General features: G+C 40.2%; 2 protein-coding genes across 4 annotated transcripts; one reads left to right on the top strand and one right to left on the bottom strand.

Moving 5' to 3' along the window:
- Positions 1–4,830: 4,830 nt before the first annotated feature.
- On the top strand, positions 4,831–12,487 carry LOC122026210 (protein LUTEIN DEFICIENT 5, chloroplastic-like). Its single transcript, XM_042584861.1, has 15 exons — positions 4,831–5,394; positions 5,483–5,708; positions 5,805–5,876; positions 5,960–6,070; positions 6,269–6,460; positions 6,561–6,722; positions 6,979–7,074; positions 7,159–7,260; positions 7,352–7,384; positions 7,476–7,556; positions 7,657–7,739; positions 7,958–8,089; positions 11,380–11,440; positions 11,849–11,914; positions 11,980–12,487. Exons 1-15 carry the CDS (start codon positions 5,102–5,104, stop codon positions 12,208–12,210), a joined length of 1,941 nt encoding a protein of 646 aa, XP_042440795.1. The 5' UTR covers positions 4,831–5,101; the 3' UTR covers positions 12,211–12,487.
- Positions 12,488–13,785: 1,298 nt separating this feature from the next.
- LOC122026211 (homeobox protein BEL1 homolog) lies at positions 13,786–16,396 on the bottom strand. Of its 3 annotated transcripts, none has more exons than XM_042584862.1 (5): positions 16,161–16,396; positions 15,680–16,086; positions 14,868–15,268; positions 14,696–14,756; positions 13,786–14,509 (listed from the first exon to the last, which is right to left on the bottom strand). In XM_042584862.1, the coding sequence occupies exons 2-5, from the start codon at positions 16,067–16,069 to the stop codon at positions 14,012–14,014; spliced, it is 1,350 nt and encodes a 449-aa protein (XP_042440796.1). In that variant the 5' UTR covers positions 16,070–16,086; positions 16,161–16,396; the 3' UTR covers positions 13,786–14,011. The 3 variants fall into 3 exon arrangements, with proteins under 3 accessions (XP_042440796.1, XP_042440797.1, XP_042440798.1); XM_042584863.1 differs by having other exon boundaries at positions 15,680–16,057; XM_042584864.1 differs by having other exon boundaries at positions 15,680–16,041.
- Positions 16,397–20,732: the final 4,336 nt, after the last annotated feature.

The raw sequence follows: 20,732 nt of genomic DNA, 5'->3' as shown, positions 1-20,732 counted from the left end.
CGGGCGAGCGGCACTTGGTGATAGCCCTGGTAGGCGTCGAGCATACAGATTAATTCGCAGCCGGCCGTAGAGTCCACCAGCTGATCTATCCGGGGCAGAGGATAAAAATCTTTCGGGCAAGCTTTGTTGAGATCCCTGAAATCTATGCATACTCTCCACTTGTTGCCCGGCTTGGAGACTAATACTACGTTCGCCAGCCAGCTCGGGAACTGCACCTCGCGTATATGGCCGGCTTCCAGGAGCTTCTCCACCTCCGCTCGGATGATGGCATTCTGCTCGACGCTGAAATCTCTTTTTCTCTGCTTGACTGGCCGAGCGTCCGGTCGGACATGGAGCTCATGCTGCGCAATACTTGGTGAAATTCCGGGCAGCTCATGTGTCGACCAGACAAAGACATCATGATTTCTCCGGAGGCATTGGATCAGCTCCTCTTTCTGCTTCTCCTCCAGATCGGATGCAATAAAAGTCGTGGCCTCCGGTCGGGTTGGGTGAATCTGCACTTCCTCTTTTTCTTCATAAATTAAAGAGGGTGGCTTTTCAGTAATGGCGTTTACCTCGATCCGGGGCACCTTCCGAGCGGAATGGGCTTCTGCCCGGATCATCTCGATATAGCATCGCTGAGCTGCTAGCTGATCTCCCCGTACTTCTCCCACTTTGTCCTCCACGGGGAACTTGATCTTCTGATGGAAGGTTGAGACGACCGCTCGGAATTCGCTGAGCGCCGGTCGTCCCAAAATGACGTTGTAGGACGAGGGAGAGTCGACCACCACGAAGTTTGTTGTCCTTGTCCTCCTGAGCGGCTCTTCTCCCAACGAGATAGCCAGCCGGATCTGTCCGACCGGCTGAACTTCATTACCCGTAAACCCGTAGAGCGGAGTCGTCATGGGTAACAGCTCGGCTCGGTCAATTTGTAGTTGATCGAACACCTTCTTAAATATGATGTTGACCGAGCTTCCTGTGTCAATGAATACACGGTGAATAGTGTAGTTAGCTATTACCGCTTTGATGAGCAGAGCGTCGTCGTGAGGCACTTCAACTCCTTCCAAGTCCCCGGGCCCGAAACTAATTTCGGGTCCTTCCGCTCGTTCTCGGCTACAGCCGACTGCATGAATCTGGAGCTGCCGGACGTTCGCCTTTCTAGCTCGGTTGGAGTCTCCTCCGGTCGGCCCGCCGGCAATAACGTTAATCTCGCCTCGGGAAGTATTGCTTCTATTTTCCTCTTCCCGAGCGGACGGTCGAGATCGTTCCCTGGACGCTCGGCGATTCTCCTGCCTTGGAGAACGATGCCGATCGGGAGTCTGTTGCTGTTGTGGCCTATCAGCTCTCGTCCGATCGGCTTCATGAGTTCTCTGTCGCCTGTCGACTGAGGGAGACCGTCGTCCGGCATTCCGGGGCGCAGGATGAGTCACGAAGGGAAGACTTCGACAATCCCTTGTGTTGTGCGTATCCGTCCGGTGGAAGGAGCAGAACATCGGGGTCCATCTCTTCTTTGGCTTGGGCCGGGCGGCAGCTACCTCTTACACATGGGACCTGGCGTGGGGGGATCGGATTGCTTCGGCCCTTGGTCCTCTAGGCGGCTGATAAGCGGCGTGCTGTTTCCGCTCGGTTGGAGTTTCTTTTTTCCTGGCCGCCTGTGCTTCTTCCACATTGATGTATTCGTTCGCCCGGTGTAGCATGTGATCATAGTCTCGGGGCGGCTTTCGGATGAGTGATCGGAAGAAATCCCCATCCACTAGGCCTTGTGTGAAGGCATTCATCATGGTTTTCCGAGGTGGCCGTTGGAATGTCCATCGCCACTTTGTTGAACCGCTGGATGTAAGCTCTGAGCGATTCACGGGCTTCTTGCTTGATGGCGAACAGGCTCACGCTTGTTTTCTGGTAGCGTCGACTGCTCGCAAAAGGGTGGAGGAAGGCCGTCGAACTCCTTGAAGCTAGTGATGGATCCATCCGCAACCTCCGAAACCACCGCTGAGCCGATCCAGAGAGTGGTAAGAAAACTGCATTTTACTCCATCCTGTATTGATGGAGCGTCAGTAAGATCAAACTTACCAGATGATCATCCGGGTCGGTTGTCCCATTATACTCGCTAATCGTCGGAGGCACATAGTGCTTGGGCAGAGGATCAGCCTCCGAAAATTGGCGATTGATCCGCCCAGGCGATGCGTCCGCTTTTCCCTTTCTGTCTTCTCGTCTAGGCATTTCATCCGAAGAAGATCCCCGGTCCCTTTGAGCTGCTGCAGCTTCAGGGGTGCGGAATAAGGCTCGATGAAATGCAACGGTGGCCGGTGGTGCTTCCGCTCGACCACCAGACGCTGATGTTGCTTGCTGCTCTGGCCGCTCGGCTATGGTTTTCTGCTTTTGCTCCACGAGCTTGGCGGCCCTTATCTCGATCAGAGCGTCGAGTTCCTCATTCGAAAGTGTCACCATGTGTTGTCGTCCAGCCTCGTCCATTGTTTCCGATCGGATGCAGGAGCGTTCCCACAGACGGCGCCAAATTGACCTCCCCGTGGCGTTGACCCCTCGTTAGGGGTCCCGGGCTCTTACAAGGCTGAACCTTTGCCGCTTTGATCGGCACTCGGAAGAGAGGGAAAAACAGCCTTTGGGCGTAGGACTTTACGGCTTTGCTGCTTTGGTCGGTGCTCGGGAGAGAGAGAGAAGAAACAAAGGGCAAGATGCCAAGATCACAAGGGTAAAGCCATAAAGGTTTTGTGAGCGGCGCCGCGGCGGAAACAAAAAAATCGAGGAGAGATAAATAAAAATATAAAAAATAAACCTTTATATAATTATATATGGAATGAAGACGTGTCAAACAAAAAATCAAGGAGAGATAAATAAAAATATAAAAAACTAAACCTTTATATAATTATATATGGAATGAAAACGCAATGTGAACACGCGGTTGTATCAAAAGGGACACGTGGTTCACAATTAAAAAAATGCACTGTTCTTCATCTCTTCGTTTTCTCCGACACCGTTCTATTTTTTCTCCTGTTGCGAGCCTGCGATTGCGATTTTTTCTTCATCACTGTGAAGAGTTTTTTACCGCCGCGCCCCAATTTTTTTTTTGTTCCGCCGGCAAGGGGGCGACCTCCTTGTTCGCCAGCCTCCTCGTCAACGGGATTGCGATAAAATAGGGACATCGCTAAAATTTTGAGCGTGAGGAGGAAATTTTAGGCGCGATAAAAAAAAAAATACTAAAACACAACATTTTTAGAAAATCATGATAAAAAAGCGTTGTTGATTAAAAAAAAGTTAAAAGAAACCGTCGTTATAATTTCATTGAAAATGATTAATCGTTGTCTTATTATCACAACGACAACGATTTATGTACCATTGTTTCAAGCGTTATATTGACAACAATTTATTACACCGTTGTCTCAACTATTGTTAAGATTGTCTTTTGGGATAACTATTGTATCAAAGACAACGATTTTGTCAAAAATAGTTATCCTTTGTCAAATTTATAATAGTTTTTCCTAAAATTGTTATCTTTGTAGTGTTATCTTTTAGCAGTTTTGTCAAAATGTGGTTATAATTTGATAGTTGCTACAACATTCTAATTTTAAGATTTTCATGTTATAGCAGCTATCAAATCATAGTTGTTACAATGTTCTTATTTAAGATTTTTACATTGTAACCACTATGATTTGATAGCTACTATATCATTTTTATTTTAGGGTTTCATATGGTAAACTTATAAAAATGGACAAAATACTCTTTCATGCTAGTTCGAATCCTCTGTCCCCAAATTTTTCTGTCCCCATGTCCCCTGCCGATCGGACGGACCAGATCACATCTCAAGGTATCATGACATCCTTAAGATGCGTGCAATATTTTCGTGATGTGCAAGACATCCTTGAGATGTAATCTGATCCATCCGATCGATAAAGGGGCACGAAGACAGAGAAATTTAGGAACAGAGAATTCGAACTCCTTTCATGCTAACATACTCAATTTTTTTATTTATCTCACTATTAATCACTATAAATACAACCGTGTGGAATATCTGATCAAGTATAACCTGAGCAGAAATTCATCTAGGTTAAGTATTCTTTCATACCATCTGTCATTCGGAAAACTTATAGAATTAAAATGAATAATATTCAAAGAAAAAAAAAAGAAAAAATGGAGAAAATTATCTTAAAATCCCTTATTATTACTTAAACTTTACTTACCGTCTCCATGTAAAAAAAAATTATTTTTACTCCCTAATCAAATATAATAGATATCAATTTATCTAATTTCTCCTCATATCTTTTTAGGTATAAAAAATCTAAAATAAAATATAATTCCTCCTAAATTCATTATTAAAATAGAATCTAATATATTTTCTATTAAATTGAGCATTAAAATCATGTTCAATTGGATAGAAAATATATTAGATTCTTTTTTAATAGTATTATAAAAAACATATTAAATTTTTTTTGAAATGGTATTAAATTTTAGTGAAATTATACATGTTTAATTTTATATATATATATATATTTGATTTAAGTTTAAATATGTTAAATTTAAAAGAAATTATATTTTATTTTAAATTTTTTTATCTTAAAAATAAGGATAATTAGTTAAGATATTTAAATTATCTAAGCAAATAAAATTTTTTGTGTACGGAGTGGGGAAAAAAAAAACTTGATATGGTGACTTTACGCAGTTTAAGCTCTGATCGGGAAGTTTAAGACAATTTATCGAAAAAACGAAAAGGTGCTTCTGGTAGGTAAGATTCTCCTTGCGCTGTTAGAAAGGTTCCTTCCGGGACAACTACGTCTTCAACCCCCATGTCATTTTGTGCTCACCGGTCAATTACGAATCGTGGAGGGGTCTATTTCATGATTCAAGGAGGAAAGCGCCGATACTTCGTGTAAAAGCTCCACTCTTATAGTGGAGAGGCCTCATCCTCTCTCGCCATCTCGTGACCCTCTCTCTCCGCCTCTCCGCCCTAAAGTCGCACAAGACTCCTTCTCCCTCCTTCTACAGCCGGCGTTTACCTTCCGGCGTATGTAAAGGCGGCGTCTTGCTTCGTCTTCTTCTTCTTTTTTCCCTTTTTTTTTTTTTTTAATTTTTTGGTTCCAAAGGAGAGTGGAAGAGGGGGCAACGTGTCATGGCTTTTAACCTCTCCTGCTCTCTTCTCCAAGCCGGGTATGTCTCATCCCAACGTCGGGTGCGGCCTAAGCCGCTAGCTTCCGCTTCTCATCAGAGACTTCACCGTCCGTTCGTCGACTACCTGCCCCCCTCGCGGCCTTCTGCGCTGTCCATCCGCTGCTCGGCTTCTAGGTCTGGCGGCGGAGATGAGGACCGGGCAGTGAAGGAAGTGGAACGTCTGTTGGAGGAGAAGCGGAGGGCGGAGCTCGCCTCTCGCATCGCCTCCGGCGAGTTCACCGTCCAACAACCCGGGTATTCCCCCCTTTCTAGCTCCTTTTTCCTCCCTTAAGTTTCTCTTTTTCCGAACTGGTATAATTTGGACCTTATTTTTCAAGTAAAGTTGGGTGCTTGCTCTGAGAGACGGGCTCTCTAAGCTGGGGCTGCCGGGGAAGTCCCTTGAAGGCTTGTTGTCAAGATGGGCCGCCAGTATCAGTGAAGGAGGACGCCTGGAGATCCCTCAAGCGAAAGGGTCAATGAATGCCATCGCGGGTCAGGCCTTCTTCATCCCTCTGTACGACCTCTTCCTCACATATGGAGGCATATTCCGCCTCATCTTTGGTCCCAAGGTAACAGTTTGGATATCAATTGCAATCTTTTATTTCAATGTAGGTAGAAGTTTTGCGTGCTCATTGCAAGGGCACTGAATTTGCATTTGTCATCAGTCCTTTCTGATTGTTTCCGATCCACAAATTGCCAAACACATACTTAAGGACAATGCTAAGGCTTATTCCAAGGTATCTTCATTTTGTGATCATTTCACTTGTTCATTTTGTCTGGCATTGCATATTAGTCACGCACTAGAGTTTGGTGCATGCAGGGTATATTAGCAGAAATTTTGGAGTTTGTGATGGGAAAGGGTTTGATCCCAGCTGATGGTGAGATTTGGCGAGTAAGGAGACGTGCAATTGTGCCAGCTTTGCATCAGAAGGTTATATCTCCTTTTTTTTTTTTTTTTGATAATCTAGGTGTCCGGGTTTGCCCAAGTAATCCTTTCTTCCTGGTTTGCCTGCCAGGTAAATCCAGAGAACTTATGCACACTTAGAGGCCGACCTCTAGAATATTTGGTTATATCTCCTTTTTATCCCAGACAGTGTTTGACACTCACTCACATATTTGTAATTCACAGTATGTAGCTGCCATGATCAAACTCTTTGGAGAAGCTTCATATAGGCTATGTGAGAAGTTGGATGCTGCAGCTTCGGATGGGGAGGACATGGAGATGGAGTCTCTCTTTTCACGGTTAACACTTGATGTAATTGGAAAGGCAGTTTTCAATTATGAGTTTGACTCATTATCACATGATAATGGGATTGTTGAGGTGATTAATTATTTGTATCATTTGAACATTTAAGATTTGTTTTACATAATGTGGTTATGGATTGCTTTACCTACTTTTTTTTTGTCAATGGAATTGTTAGGCAGTTTACATTTCTCTTCGAGAAGCAGAGATGAGAAGTACTTCTCCGATTCCAACTTGGGAAATTCCAATTTGGAAAGACATCTCTCCGAGGCAGAGGAAAGTTTCACAAGCCCTAAAGTTGATAAATAACACACTTGATGATCTCATCGCTATCTGCAAGGTAAAGTAGTTAAAACTTAAATTGTTATCTTTATTATCATTTCTTTTCTTTTATTATTAAAATAATATCTTGATGTACTGAAATGTCGGCATGTCTATATCCAATATAGGGAATCCTTTTTCCTAGTTGTCATAGTTTCATGTATTGTGTATCAATATGGTGATTCTTACCTACCCATGGGTCTTCGCATTATCTTGCATTATTTACTGGTAAACTTTTCTAGTATTTCAAGTTTTATACTTTTTCATATTTTCAGAAAATGGTAGAGCAAGAGGACCTGCAATTTCATGAAGAATACATGAACGAGCAAGATCCTAGCATTCTTCACTTCCTACTTGCTTCTGGTGATGATGTATGCTTGTAATAATGTGATTTAGTAATTAGACTTGCCTCACAACAATTTTCATTTATCTAATTTTGTTTCCTGTCTTTTTAGGTATCTAGCAAGCAGCTAAGGGATGATCTAATGACAATGCTTATAGCTGGTCATGAAACATCTGCTGCAGTACTTACATGGACATTTTATCTTCTTTCTAAGGTACATTGCAATTTATGTACTCTTCTGATTTGATTTAAATCTAGATTATAAAATCTTTTCTTATGACTGAGATGTTTATATTTATCCACAGTCTCCGGAGGTAGTGGCCAAGCTCCAGGATGAGGTAAAGTGATTAAGGTTGGAGCAAAAAAAAAAAAAATCTTCCATATTTTTAGTGCAAGGCATATGATTCTTGCTTTTATTTTTGTCACTAGGTTGATTCTGTTCTGGGGGATGAGTTTCCAAGAATTGACGATATGAAGAAGCTGAAGTATACTACTCGAGTAATTAATGAAGTAAGATGTTGGCATTCACTATGATGACTAGAAGTGAGATTTGAATTTAGTTAGTTAATGTAAGAAATACAACAAAACTTACCATCCAACATTTGCTCAGTCACTGAGGCTTTATCCACAACCACCTGTATTAATCCGTCGCTCTCTTGAGGATGATATGCTTGGCAAATACCCAATAAAAAGGTAAGGGCATTCCCTAAAAAGGTAAGGACATCGAACTAAATTAGATGTGGACATGTCTCTGCCAAAAAATTTGGATTGCAGATGATAATTTTTTTTGTCCTTTTCTTGCACAAAAATTTGTAAAATAATTGGAAGACAATGATGTCATTGACTTGGTGATAATTGTCCTTACGAATGTGTTTTAACACACTGTTAATGATTTTTTTTTTGAGTGATAGGGGTGAAGATATTTTCATTTCTGTGTGGAACCTCCATCGCAGTCCAAAGTATTGGGTTGATGCTGAGAAATTTAATCCAGAGAGATGGCCATTGGATGGACCAAATCCAAATGAGAGCAATCAAAATTTCAGGTTCTGTACTGACTTCAAATTAGTAGAAATTTTTATTAGATTTTCTCTCATTTGTGATTCTCTAGTAGATGTAAATCAATTTTCTGATTTGAAATATTTAAAGAAATTTTGTGTTTCCTTACATGCATGCATCATCTTGGAGCCAATGACTTGTTTAATTTAAATGTTGGATTGAACTATAAATCATCCAAGGAAATCATTCATCTACGTCTCTTTTCGTGTGTGTCTTTTTGTGTGTGTGTGTGTGTGTGTGTGTCTTTTAACTGTTCTGTGTTGTTGATTTGATTTTGTTTGGTTTACTTCTCATGTTATTATTTTTCTTCGGGGAGTAATTTCTGAATAACTAAATTGAAATCTGATTTGTTTTGTGCTGAGTTGAGTGCTTATACTGTGTTGGGATTGGTGTGTGTGAGATGGCTGGATATGCTGGGGCTTGAATAGCGATTATGCCTACAAATAGCAATTCTAACTACTCTTGCTATTGCTTAGCAAGGTCAGAAAACAATTAGCATTATAATAAAAACTACACATGTAGTACATATTAATTGCTAGCACAAGGCATTTATGTGATTTAGAATTTCCGTTCCTACTTCACGACCTACGTTAGTGAGTCATTCCCAGAAAGTCTCTTTCTCCTTTGCTCTGAACTACCCGAGAGGAAAAACTTCTTCCAACTTTCAAGGTTTAGAAGAAATACAGAAAAGAAGGCTAAAAGTACACAAGATGCTTATAATAGGATCAACCAATCACTATTTGCCAACTTTCAAGCCTCCACCAAGCTCCATATTTATAGCCTCTTCATTCTTCACTTGATATCAATCAGTCAGTTGGATCCACTCATCATTTGGTTGTTTCTTTTGATCGCCTCAACTTGAGTTTGACAATGACTACCTAAGTAAATTGGATTCCACCGTTAGTTGACTAGGGCACTATAGTCGTTCAATCGTTGCAACACAACTTTATTCAATCAATGGCTCTTTTGACTTTCCTGTTGTAGCATCTATGGACTGGATCTTACCATCAGTCATTATAGGTTAGTTGACTACCCAGTTGATTCATATCCAAATAAAAACATTATGGTCACTAGTTAATTACCTTGAGTCATCAGCTCCTTAGTTGACTCAGACCTCTAGTCAACTCAATTACCCGACTACGATCATTTTAGTGATCAAAGTTTTGTCTAAGTTGATATTCTACTCTTACCCATGCATACCGATCTCACAATGCTCACTGGAATTTATTTTTGTAGTTTTAATTCGTCACTAGGCCGTCTCCCATAGGTTACTTGTCATTTAGATGCACCGAGCTCACAACTCACTCCACGTGCTATCCTTCATGCTTCACTTACTTAATGTTCCTCCACTAGAATCGCCTACACTGCCCTCGATGCTCGTTGTCCCATTATCCCTCAAATGTCCTCATCCATTCTTCTTCAATCTCCATGGACCTCGAGCAACCAAGCTATCAACTTAGCCATGCTAAGTTATAAACCAAAGTTGTGTCAATACCACCTCAGTGCTCTTGGTCCTGCAGTCCCTAAGTCACCTCATGCAACCTTGTTTGATCTCTATGAACCTGAGTATTGAGCGTATCACCTTAGGTGCACCAAGCCATCATCAATATCATATTCACTCGACCTCATCAAGTCACGAGCTCTCCAAGCTCAAAGTTCGATCTCTGCTCAAGATAACGCTAAGGTGTTTGATATAATGTTCAATTCCTCTAATGAATAACATTGTATCATCAGTATATTGCACCATGATGGGGATGTCTTGTGCTAGAATTTTCAGCTCAACTTTATGAATAGATCCCAAATTCATGACATATTATTAGCATTCTCTCTGCATGTAGGATGAATAAAAGAGGTGAGTGGATTTTCCTGCCAGAGATCTTTTCTATTCTAAACCATGGACCTTGTACCCCATTTAGGAAGACTGCTGGATGTGCAGAATTAAGGAGTCTCTCTATCCAATTGGTCCAACTAGGGGAAAATCATGGAGTTTTAGTATTAAAATCAGATTACCCAGTGCATTCTGTCAAATATTTTCTCATAATCTAGTTTTATCATGGTTACTTCCATGATCAGATAGTTGCAAGTATTTTGAATTTCAGATGCATACATATATGCATCTTTAGGACCCTCCTTGTGGATACAGGCCTTGCTTATCAACTTGATAATTATGTTCTCAAGGGTGGTTGGTCTAAACTCAGCGGCAGCATTAACTCCTTGCCTCTTAGGTATGAGAGTTTTTAATGTATATTTCAATCTATCAAGATCTAGGGATCCCTCATTGAAACTGTCAAACATGTGGATTATATCCATCTTAATCAACTCCCAACATCTCAGCAGAAACTCAGTCAAATCCATCAGGGCTTGATGATTTGTTTTTGCCCAATTCCTTTGCAGCCATTTCAATGTCTGAATGAGAATGTACATTTAAAATGTTCTAAACCTAGCTGCTTAGATACCAGGATCCCAGGTTGAAGTTGATAATCAGTCATAGAAACTGCTAATTAAGCTCTTAAAGAAACTGGTAAACTCATTCAAATTTTCAGGCTTGGAAGTTGACAACTATTGTTTGCAAGCTTTGAGATTGTCATTTTAAATTTTCTACAGAAGTCTTGTTAAAGTATTTTGACCATCTTGGATTCAGTTGATATTTAGATCTTTGGATCTACTGCTTTGTCTTTCAGAAAGGTGTCGATGGTGACTTTCAAGTTTACTCTTTCCTGAATTTCAACAACTGCAAGATCCCTAGATTTTTTTTTTTTTGTTGTTTTCCCAGAATGTCTAGCCTCTCTAAGGTCACCTTGTCAAAATGGGACCTGAGGTAAGACAACTTTTGGTGCCATCTTCTAAGATGAATCCTTGGCCCTCCCAGTTTCTCTCATTCAAAAGTATCTGAAGAAGTTAAGGAACTGATATCTGAATTAGGTCTCTAGTCTTTAAACTGACTTGTTTCGATGGAGATTCCTTTGTGAAACTCTAGGCTCAGTGAAGCTAGTTGCTAGTTAAAGACCCATTTATCTCCAATATCTGCGTTTAAACTAATAAGCTTATGTATTGCAGAAATTTAAGTAAAACAACAGTCTTGATAAACAGCAAGCAACTAATTGTAATTAAAGTGCTCCCATCTTTCCGCTGATATGGATATCTATTCATTATATCATTTATATTTATGTATATACACATGGAAGCTACTGGTTGTTACTTATTAGAGCATTCATAATGAATCTTTAAATATTTTTTTCCTATCTGCTTCGTAACCATATCAATGTACTACTTTCAGTTACTTGCCATTTGGTGGTGGACCGAGGAAATGTGTTGGAGACATGTTTGCTACATTTGAGGTAATCTTTTCCTGGTATCACATCTGTAGTACATTGCTGCAGTCAAATATCTTCTTTAACTACTTTGTGCGATCATCATGCCCTCTTTCGGTTAACAATGGAGGTGAGAAATGGTATGATGAATATGAAGAATTATTAGAAAAGATGGAATTGAAAATGCTGAACGTAACTCAAGATGGTGTAAATATGTTGAAAAACAATTAATATATATTCTATGATCAAAAGAGCTCGTCTATCAAAGTGGAAACTGTAAGAGTTAGAAAGAGTAAAGAAAATATTAACTGATGTAATAAAATGCTATAGTTAATTTGAATATTATTAATGATAAATTTTCTATAATGGATATCAAATTGTTGGAAAAAAAAAAACAGGATTTGACTGATTCTATGGCACATCATTTTTCTGCAGACTGTGGTTGCAACAGCAATGCTAGTTAGGAGATTCAACTTCCACCTAGCCCCCAGAGCTCCCCCAGTATGCAATCCACGCACCTTGCATTGAACCGTCGATCAGTCTTTTACCGTTTGTATTGTACGCAGGTAGAGATGACGACCGGTGCGACAATCCATACGACCCAAGGATTGAAGATGACGGTGACACGGAGAACTCGACCGCCGATCATTCCCAACTTGGAGGCCAAAGTGCTAACATTCGACAGTGGTCAACAACAACTCAGCTCCAACCTCCTGGAAGCAACATCAGTTGCTAGCAGTGTGGCTGTGGCTGAAGAGGATCAGCAAGGTGAAGTCTCCACAGCTCCTGTTCCATGAGATGCTGATAACCATTGTGAGAGTAGATCTTATGGCTTTGGCTTGTCCTGCGACGTGACTTAATCTGGGACTTAGAGTTGGATTGGGCTTTAGGTATGAAAGGGGCGGCCTTTAATGGATTAAGTAAAAAACTTAAATAATAATAATAAAATTATGGGTCAGGCTAGAGCTCAGGACAGCCTTGCTTAAGATTCGGCTCTGGTCTCGTCATAATCTTGTATTGCTCTACTGTTAGATTTAGCTTTTATGGAATTTCCACATTGTAGCATTCTGTAAATCTGCCAATGGTTGGCTGTGGTGTTAGTTGTTTCCAAAAAGATAGATCCGTTAGTTTAATGATCCTCCTAGTATCAATCATACGGATATGAAAGGAGATCAATACAGATATATAGATGTTGGACGTATGATAAGGTGATTATAAATCGTCAGTTCTTGAGAATCGATTTCTGACCATTATATTAAAAATTTCATGTGCCGATTATCTAGCCTACGTCTTAAGGGCGTTAGTTGCTTCCCAAAGCTTTAGATTATATTTTAGCCTATTCTATGTTTGATAAAAATATTTTTATTTTAGTGTTGTTGGAGCATCTGCTATAGTGCTAATTATTACAATATAAAGTAAAATTTATCTAATTTAATTAAAATTGTCATATATAGAGTATTGTTATATTAAAAAATAGTTTTATTAATTTAGTTAAAATTATTTTAATTTATTAAATCATAAGTAATAATAGTTTTGAAATGATTTTAATTAAATTGAAGTGATTTTAATCAAAATTAAATAACTTTGATTAGAACATTTATATAATAATATTTTTTATTTATAGTATTTTTAATTTAATTATTTTAATATATTATAGTAGCTATTATAATAACTAGTTATTACGCATTGTAACTATATTATTAGCTAATTATTACTTATCACACGTTGTAAAGAAGCTGTAATTACTATAATAATGTATTTTAAAACTATAATTTTTTTTGAAAAAAATATTTTTGACGTTTTTTAGTTTAAAAAGCCTCAACTTAATTACTGATTTGATAAAATTTTATTTCATTTAGTAAGACGGTGTATAATAAATATTAATGGAAGTTTCATGTATCATATGGTCGTTTTTTTATTTATAATATAGATCCTTCTTTTTGAAATCTTTAGCTATTTTAAAAAAATATATAAATAAAAAATCATATGTTTTGATTATTTGTTAATAGAACTATACTACTATAGTTTTGGCATACTTAAAGAGTAATTAATGATTTTGAATAGTTTTAAATTGTTTATATTCTAATTCAATTTGATTTTTAAAAAAAAAGTTGGTTGTTTTGGCCAGATTAGTTTATAAACAATTCAAGTATCATTCTCATTGTAATATAATATTAAAACTAATAAATCAATTTGATCTAATTTGTCTTGAATCAAATATTTTTTTTTATTTATGAATAACTAATATTTCTCATCAAAATGATTATCTAAATTAACAATTATATATATTCTTTCACATTCATCTTAAAAGATAGTTTGATACTAATGTAAATAAGTAAACTCAAATATCTTAAATTTGGAGTAATTCTCAATTAAATCTTAAACCAAACACCCTCCAATTATATTAAAATGCTAATTACATGAGGCCATAACCAATCATTTCTCCATATATATCACAAATATAAATCGATCGATGCCTAATTATTACTAATGCAAAATTTAAGCAAAATATAATAGACAATTTAATTTGATCATAAATATAATTGTCATCAAGTAATTAAATATGTCAAACTCTTACAACTGATTCATTCATTAGTCCTATCTTGCCAAATCTTGTAGCAACTGAGCTCCCACCAAGTTCATGTATGGCAACTGCTTCTCCCCTTCTTCCTCATCTAGAATGGAAAATTGCACCTGTTGATCTTCATGATCAACAATGTGATGAGGAAGGACAAGAAGGGACGACGATGACGACTGAGGCAACAAAGACAAGCTCACACCTCCTCCACTGTGTTGCTGCAACCCTAGTGACAATGACACAGCACTATTGCCAACCCTCGAATGCTCACTATATTTTGAGTGCAAGTCTAACCCATCCACCATCCTGATCATGTCGGAGACAATGAGTTGCCGCGGTGGTGCGGGCTTTTGATCGAAGATGGTGAGGTCGGAGTTAGGGTCTTGGCAATAGTCCATGGTGCCCTCTAGGGTTGAATGGTGATTAGGGTTTTGGAGCTCCTTCATTTCTTGCATGTACATTTCTTCAATCATTGGCTTCCATAGTCTCACTCTTGCGTTTATGAACCAGTTGGAAACCTGTCTCGGAACATATATAGATATCAATCAAGATTGATATATATTTGGTAGTTATTTTTTTTAAATAAATACCGACTAAAATAATAGTCAGGTACAATATTTATCGATCATGGATTATCGGTCAAATTCTGATGAATATAAAATTATCATGCATTGCAAATCAAAATTTGAGATCCATGGAGGTACCTGGCTTTTTGATAACCCACTTTGTCTTGCTAATATGTGTTTATCGACATCATTTGGGTACCTGATGCATTATTCGAAGATAAATTAGCTTTGTGAGTGCACAAGTGAGATTAATTAATTGGAAGGATTAACTTTAATTGAGGTTTAATTAATTAATTAATTAATTAATTACGGGTGAAGGAAGTGTTCGAAGAGCCAAGCACGGAGGACGGCGATGGCGCGGTCGGGGAGGCCCCTCTGCGGCCGCCATGGCGGCTGCTCCACCAGCAAGCCCTGCCGGAGCGCCTTGTGTTGCCGCATGCGCTGGTCCAGCAGCTTCAGCCTCGGCGTCTCTCCGAGGGTCGTCCCGGCTGCCACAGACGTCTTGCGGTCGACGCAGCCGTCCTCTCCAGCCGCCTTCTTCAGCGCCCGGAGCTGCCCCGCGACGCCGTCCCTGAGGCCCCGGAAATGCCTCGACATGGCCTCGGACGCCAACGAGCAGTAGACTTTCGCAGCGTCTTCGCCGGCGACGGCCTCGAACGGCATCACGACGTTCCTCATTTGGTGGCAGTACTTTGTGTACCTATTATCGATCTGCACAAGAGAACAATAACATCAATTTTTGTATTATAATTCATTGTGACAAAAGATGAATATGCTCATCTTCAATCCCTCTGTTAATCTGTCTCAGGACCATTTGTATTATAATTCAAAATGACTTAAATCTAACTTCAATTTAAATTATTCAGATCTTAATTCGAGTATATTTAAATTAAAATTATATAATACATCGTGAATAATTGAACAAAATATGATGAATTGGAATTATTATTTTTTGAACCGGTTCCCTAGAGAGAGAGGACGGTGTGGGATACTTTTAATTAATGAAAGGGAAGAAGAGGGGTAGGTCAGATATCAACATTCATGTGGATCTAGTGTAATCACTTCAGAGATCTTATTCCTTAGCAACTAATAATTATTTGGCAGTAATCCATCAGAACTCACCTCCTCGAGCATGGCTAAAAGCTTGGCTTTTATCTTCTGGAGCTGCATGAAGTCCATGGAGCTGCAAAACGACTGGTCGTTCCATGATGCATCCTTATTGTTAATTCCTTCCTCCTCGAGCCCCTTCTTCTTCTTCTTCTTGTTCTTCTTGGCATCATGGCCACTGCTCTCCCCTGCTGCGAGGCTGCAGAACTCACACAGTAGCTCCTGAGCTGCCCTCGCTAGCTTGGAGTTCTTCGAGTACTGAACAACTTGCTGTGAATAATTGTCATCATGATGAAGCCAGCCAAAAGTAGTGTTCTTGCTCTCCATCTCCGCCTGGTGGCTGCCGAAGAACAGGTCGTGGTTGTTGTTGCAGAATCCTCGCATGGAAGAGAACTGGTGGGTCATGTTCAGAGAAGAACCAGCTGGAGATTGAATTATTAGAGCAGAAAGAAATCGGTTAATTAATTAATATATTTAATTAATTAACTTCGGTTACCTCAACTGGCACTTAAAAGGCAGTCCTGTGGAGCTTCAAATAAACCTAGCTTGTTGTTCTGATGAAGAATTTCGCCATTAATGATCACAGGAGATGCATGACTTTATATACGGAGCTAGAGCAAATTATTGAAAGAAAGAAAGAGAGAAGGAAAGAGAAATAAGAAAAAAAAAATGATCGGTAACATCGAATTTGGGGCGAAGAAAGAGAAAGGAGAGGTAGAGGAGGAAGTGGTCCTCTCTCTCCAACTAATCACCATTAAAGGAGATTAGAGGCAATGGGACCGCTTGACTTGTATTCTTGTCATTAATTATTGTAATTGATAGCTCGATCATTTTGATCTTTTACACTCTCCTCGTGTTAATCTTTCGCCTTTACGTATGGTTTAGAGTGGAGCACCGAGCACCGTGTTTAAGGCCGTGTGTTGAGAAAACCGGACTGGATCGGCCAGTCCGACCGGTTGAACCGCGAATCGATTCTTGATCCGATCCGGTCAATCATTAAAGCTGAAATTTTTTTAAAAAATCGATCAAAATCGGTCAAAAATCATTTAAAACCGCTTAAAATCGATCAAAACCGATCAAAATTATTCAAAATCGGTTAAAATTGCAGATTCAATCAGGATTGAAATATGATTTTTAATTATTGAAGCATGGTATATATATATATATATATATATATATATATATATATATATATATATATATAACGGTTGAACCATCAGTTCGATCGGTCAAATCTTAAAAATCTTGACTCGATCATCGTACTGGTTCAATGATCGATCCAATTTTCAAAACATTGATTTAAGGTACGTGTCGGTCAAAAATGGAATATATATATAGAGAGGGCAATATTATATTTTTATTTTTTATTTTTTATTTTTGTTATGTCAATAAATTATTATATTTTCGTTAGATTATATATATTTACATATTTATAGTTTCTAAAAACAGATAGTCTTTTTCCTTTTTTTTTATTTAAGATTTAATGTTTCTTAATTTAATTATATAAGGAACTCTGTATTTCTAATATTTTTTTTGATTCAATAATACAATTAATTTTTTCCTATTCTTAATTTTTTACACTGTCGCCTCCTACTACTACTGTCGATTTCGGCATTGAAGTCCCTTTATGTCGATTTCAACACCGACATCCTTTTCTGTAATTTTGGCACTGACGCCTCGTGCTACTGATTTCAGCACCGATGTCCTTTTCTTCGATTTCAGCATCGACGTCCTTTTTTTCCGATTTCGGCACCGACACTCTATACTGTTGATTTCTAAGCCGACATCCTTTTCTACCTCAGATTCTTTGTGTGATCACGAGCCGTCCTGACACCAATTTTCACGAAATAGAAAACTAGTGTCAAGGTACCTATACAGTTTAGTTATTCTGCGCATGATTCATTCTATCACCATACCTGGTTGTGCATATGCTTCATGGAAATCTGATCTGTATATGCTGGAGCAATTTCAACAGTTCTTTGCTTCACAACCCTCTGTCATGTCAACTTCCTCTCATATAGGTTTGTCATCGTATGGTATTTCAAGTATATCTTCATCCTTGTGGATTTCGGACTCTAGTGTCTCCCTTCATATGTTATCTAATTTATTATCTTTTATTTATTTTTCACTCAATTCATCTATATCTCTTGTAACTGTTGATGGTACTTGATCCTGTTCGAAAGCGTGAAGCTGGAAAGCTAGGAGGTGGCAGCTTCGCTGGCTGGACGTGGACTTCGCTCCGCTCTACAAAACAAATGATGTAAGTGTCGGGCCAGGGAAGGGGTCCCCGGCGTTGGCCCTCCGACGCTCAAGTCAGTTATCGGAATGTGGAGAAAAGAGGAGCAACAGTAGAACTCAAGAATAACGTGTACCTCCGCCGGTGATAAACTATCATTTATATAGAGCTCTGGTGGACAACGTGCATGCTTCTCGAGGCATGGGCATGCTCTCCCATGTGTCTTGTGAAAGGGCCTTGTCAGAAAAGTACCTCTGACACCATACCTTAACAGGGCACGCATATCCCTAATGCGACAGTAGAAGCTTCTGTCGTACGATCCGCCTGTCGACCATGCCTTGTGTCAGAGGCACTATCTCCCAAAAGGATGTCGAGAAATACTACAGTGGTCCTGCTGCTTGGCCGAGTGGGGTAGCCGCTCAACCGAGACTCCGCTCCGTCCATAGCCAGGTCCCGCTGCTTGGCCGAGCGAGGTAGCCGCTCGGCCGAGACTCCTCCGCTTTGTCGGCCTCTGTGGTTCTTTTATGTAGTGACCATGTAGTAACATATCTTCCCTCATTCAGACCAGCTATACGGTCTCCCTCGACATCCTGCTGCTCTGTATTGAGCGTCGGTTGTCTTGCGTATCATCCCGAGCTGGAATGAGGGTCGGCTCGGACCCATCTCCTGTCGGTCGGAGCCTGACTGCCCGATCGGCCACTGCAATCATGCTCCGTTCAGCCCTTTAACACCCGAGTGCTGACTACCTTGACTTTGACCTCCACCCTAGCAGTTGACCTCGTGCCAGGTAGACCTCCTTTCATCGCTGCATCACAAGCCTCCCCCACAAGTCTAGTTAAAGGAGGCTACAAGTCCGACTAACTGGACCAGTAGAGTCTTCGGTGGCTCCCACACCTTCACCGTTCGGCTTCACATCGCCCGACTGGTCATGTAAGTGTCGTTCGGTCCAAGCCACTCAAAGCCAACTGTGCCTCGGCCATTCGGCTGTATGATAACCGCATATCCGTGCCACTTGGACAATGGGCGGCAACACTTGGCGAAAGATCATTTCCTTGTGTTCCTCGATTGAACACCCTGACGTTATCTAAATTTCTCAAAGATCATGCAAATCTCTGCCCATTATGGCCAAGCACGCGGTCATACCTTTTAATTAAACCTCATTAATGTCGTCTGATGACTGAGCGCCACGTGTCCCACTTTTTGTCGCCGCATGTTTGACGTAACAGGAGGATATACGCTGGTGATGTGACAGATGCCTTTTCGAATTCAACGGTCAGATCTCCTCCTAGTTTTTCACAACCCTAGATCGGATGGCTCAGGTCAATCGACTGCGAGGTTTATAAACCTTGCGTGCGTCGCCGTCTTCTTCACATCGTGTGCCTTCGTCTTCGAGCTTCCTGACGACATTTCATTGCTGCTTCTTCTCCGGCGATCATTTCTGTAAGCCTCTTCATCTCTTCATTCGAATCTGTAAAATACTGAAAAATGGCGAATAATGATAAAGGAATTTTCTGAAATTTTTAGAAATTTTTCGGAGCTCGTATGGCTTAGGTTACGAGGATAAAAATTGGGCCCGGGAAAGCCTATTTTGGCTACCCTATTTAAGCGAGGAAATATTTATTTTTCTTAATTCCTTTTCTTTTCTTTTATTTTCTTTTTCGTTTACTCCTTCGTTTCCCTTCCCTCGCCTTCTTTCCCTCGCGCCCGATCTGCCCTAACCGCAAGCAGGCAGTTTCCTTCTCCCTCGCGTACAAAGCTGTGGCCGAGGGATGTGCATCTCCTCCCCTGCTGGTGCTCTAGGTTCCCTCTCCTCAGCCGAGCGATCCTTTGCCCTAGGTGCCGACGCCCTCTCCAATCTCCTCTGTGCCGCCACCGAGACTCCTCAGTCGAGCTCCCACCGTGCCCTAGCGTGGAATCTAAGCCCTAGCCGACTTCACCTCGCCCCTCTCAGTCGATCGCCGACGGCTAGCTTCCCTCTGCCAGTGCCTTAGTTTCCACTGCCGCCAGTGACACCAAGCCCTAACTACCGATTCTCCTCTGATGCCCTCTAGACCCTAGCTCCGACCAATCTTTCCTCTCCCCTAGCTGCGATCTTGGAGAGCATCTTGTTGCTATACGACGATCTTGGAGTGGCTACATTGGTTATAGGCAAAGAGGAGGTGATCAGTGTGAACTTAGAATAAGATATGTTATGGGATGGTGGAAACCTAGATGTTGATTTCAGATAGGATTCTATGTGTTGATAGATTCACTGGTCACTACAGCTTCCTCTATTGTTTTTCAACGGCAACTCTTGATTCGGCAACAACCTTTTTGTTTGTGGATCAACAGCAGTGACTTCGAGTTGAGGTAAGGTGTAAAGAATTTGTTCTTTGTTGTAGTTAATAGATGGAGAATGGTTGGGATTGGTTAGACTAAATGAATTAAAGGATTGGTTAGTTAGATTTGGATTAGAACCTGTGATGGAATAGGCGTATAGTAAATCCTAATTAGAAGGTGGAACGATTTGGGTTAACAAAGTTAACCCTAGTTGATCAATGGATTAGATTTTTAATCGGGGATTTGTTTTAGCTAATTAATTTATGTAATTAGCTAAATCTGTATATTATGCATTACAGGACTTTGATTCGAGACGAGTGTCTCGACATAGGATTTCTGGATATGATCTTCTTTTAAGGCGGGTACTTTGACTTTATGTCATTTGATATGCATAGTAGTATTTTTAACAAATAGGAATGATTATGTTTCTTATCTGTTTCAGTTGGTCACTACCCGATCTGTTACATGCTTGTTTTGTTTATTTGTTATACACTTCATGTTAGTACTTACCTG

Source organism: Zingiber officinale, chromosome 10A (assembly GCF_018446385.1).
Source record: "Zingiber officinale cultivar Zhangliang chromosome 10A, Zo_v1.1, whole genome shotgun sequence".
Taxonomy (NCBI): Eukaryota; Viridiplantae; Streptophyta; class Magnoliopsida; order Zingiberales; family Zingiberaceae; genus Zingiber; species Zingiber officinale.
Note: the sequence above shows the minus strand (reverse complement) of the source record. Positions and strands in the feature narration are given on the sequence as shown.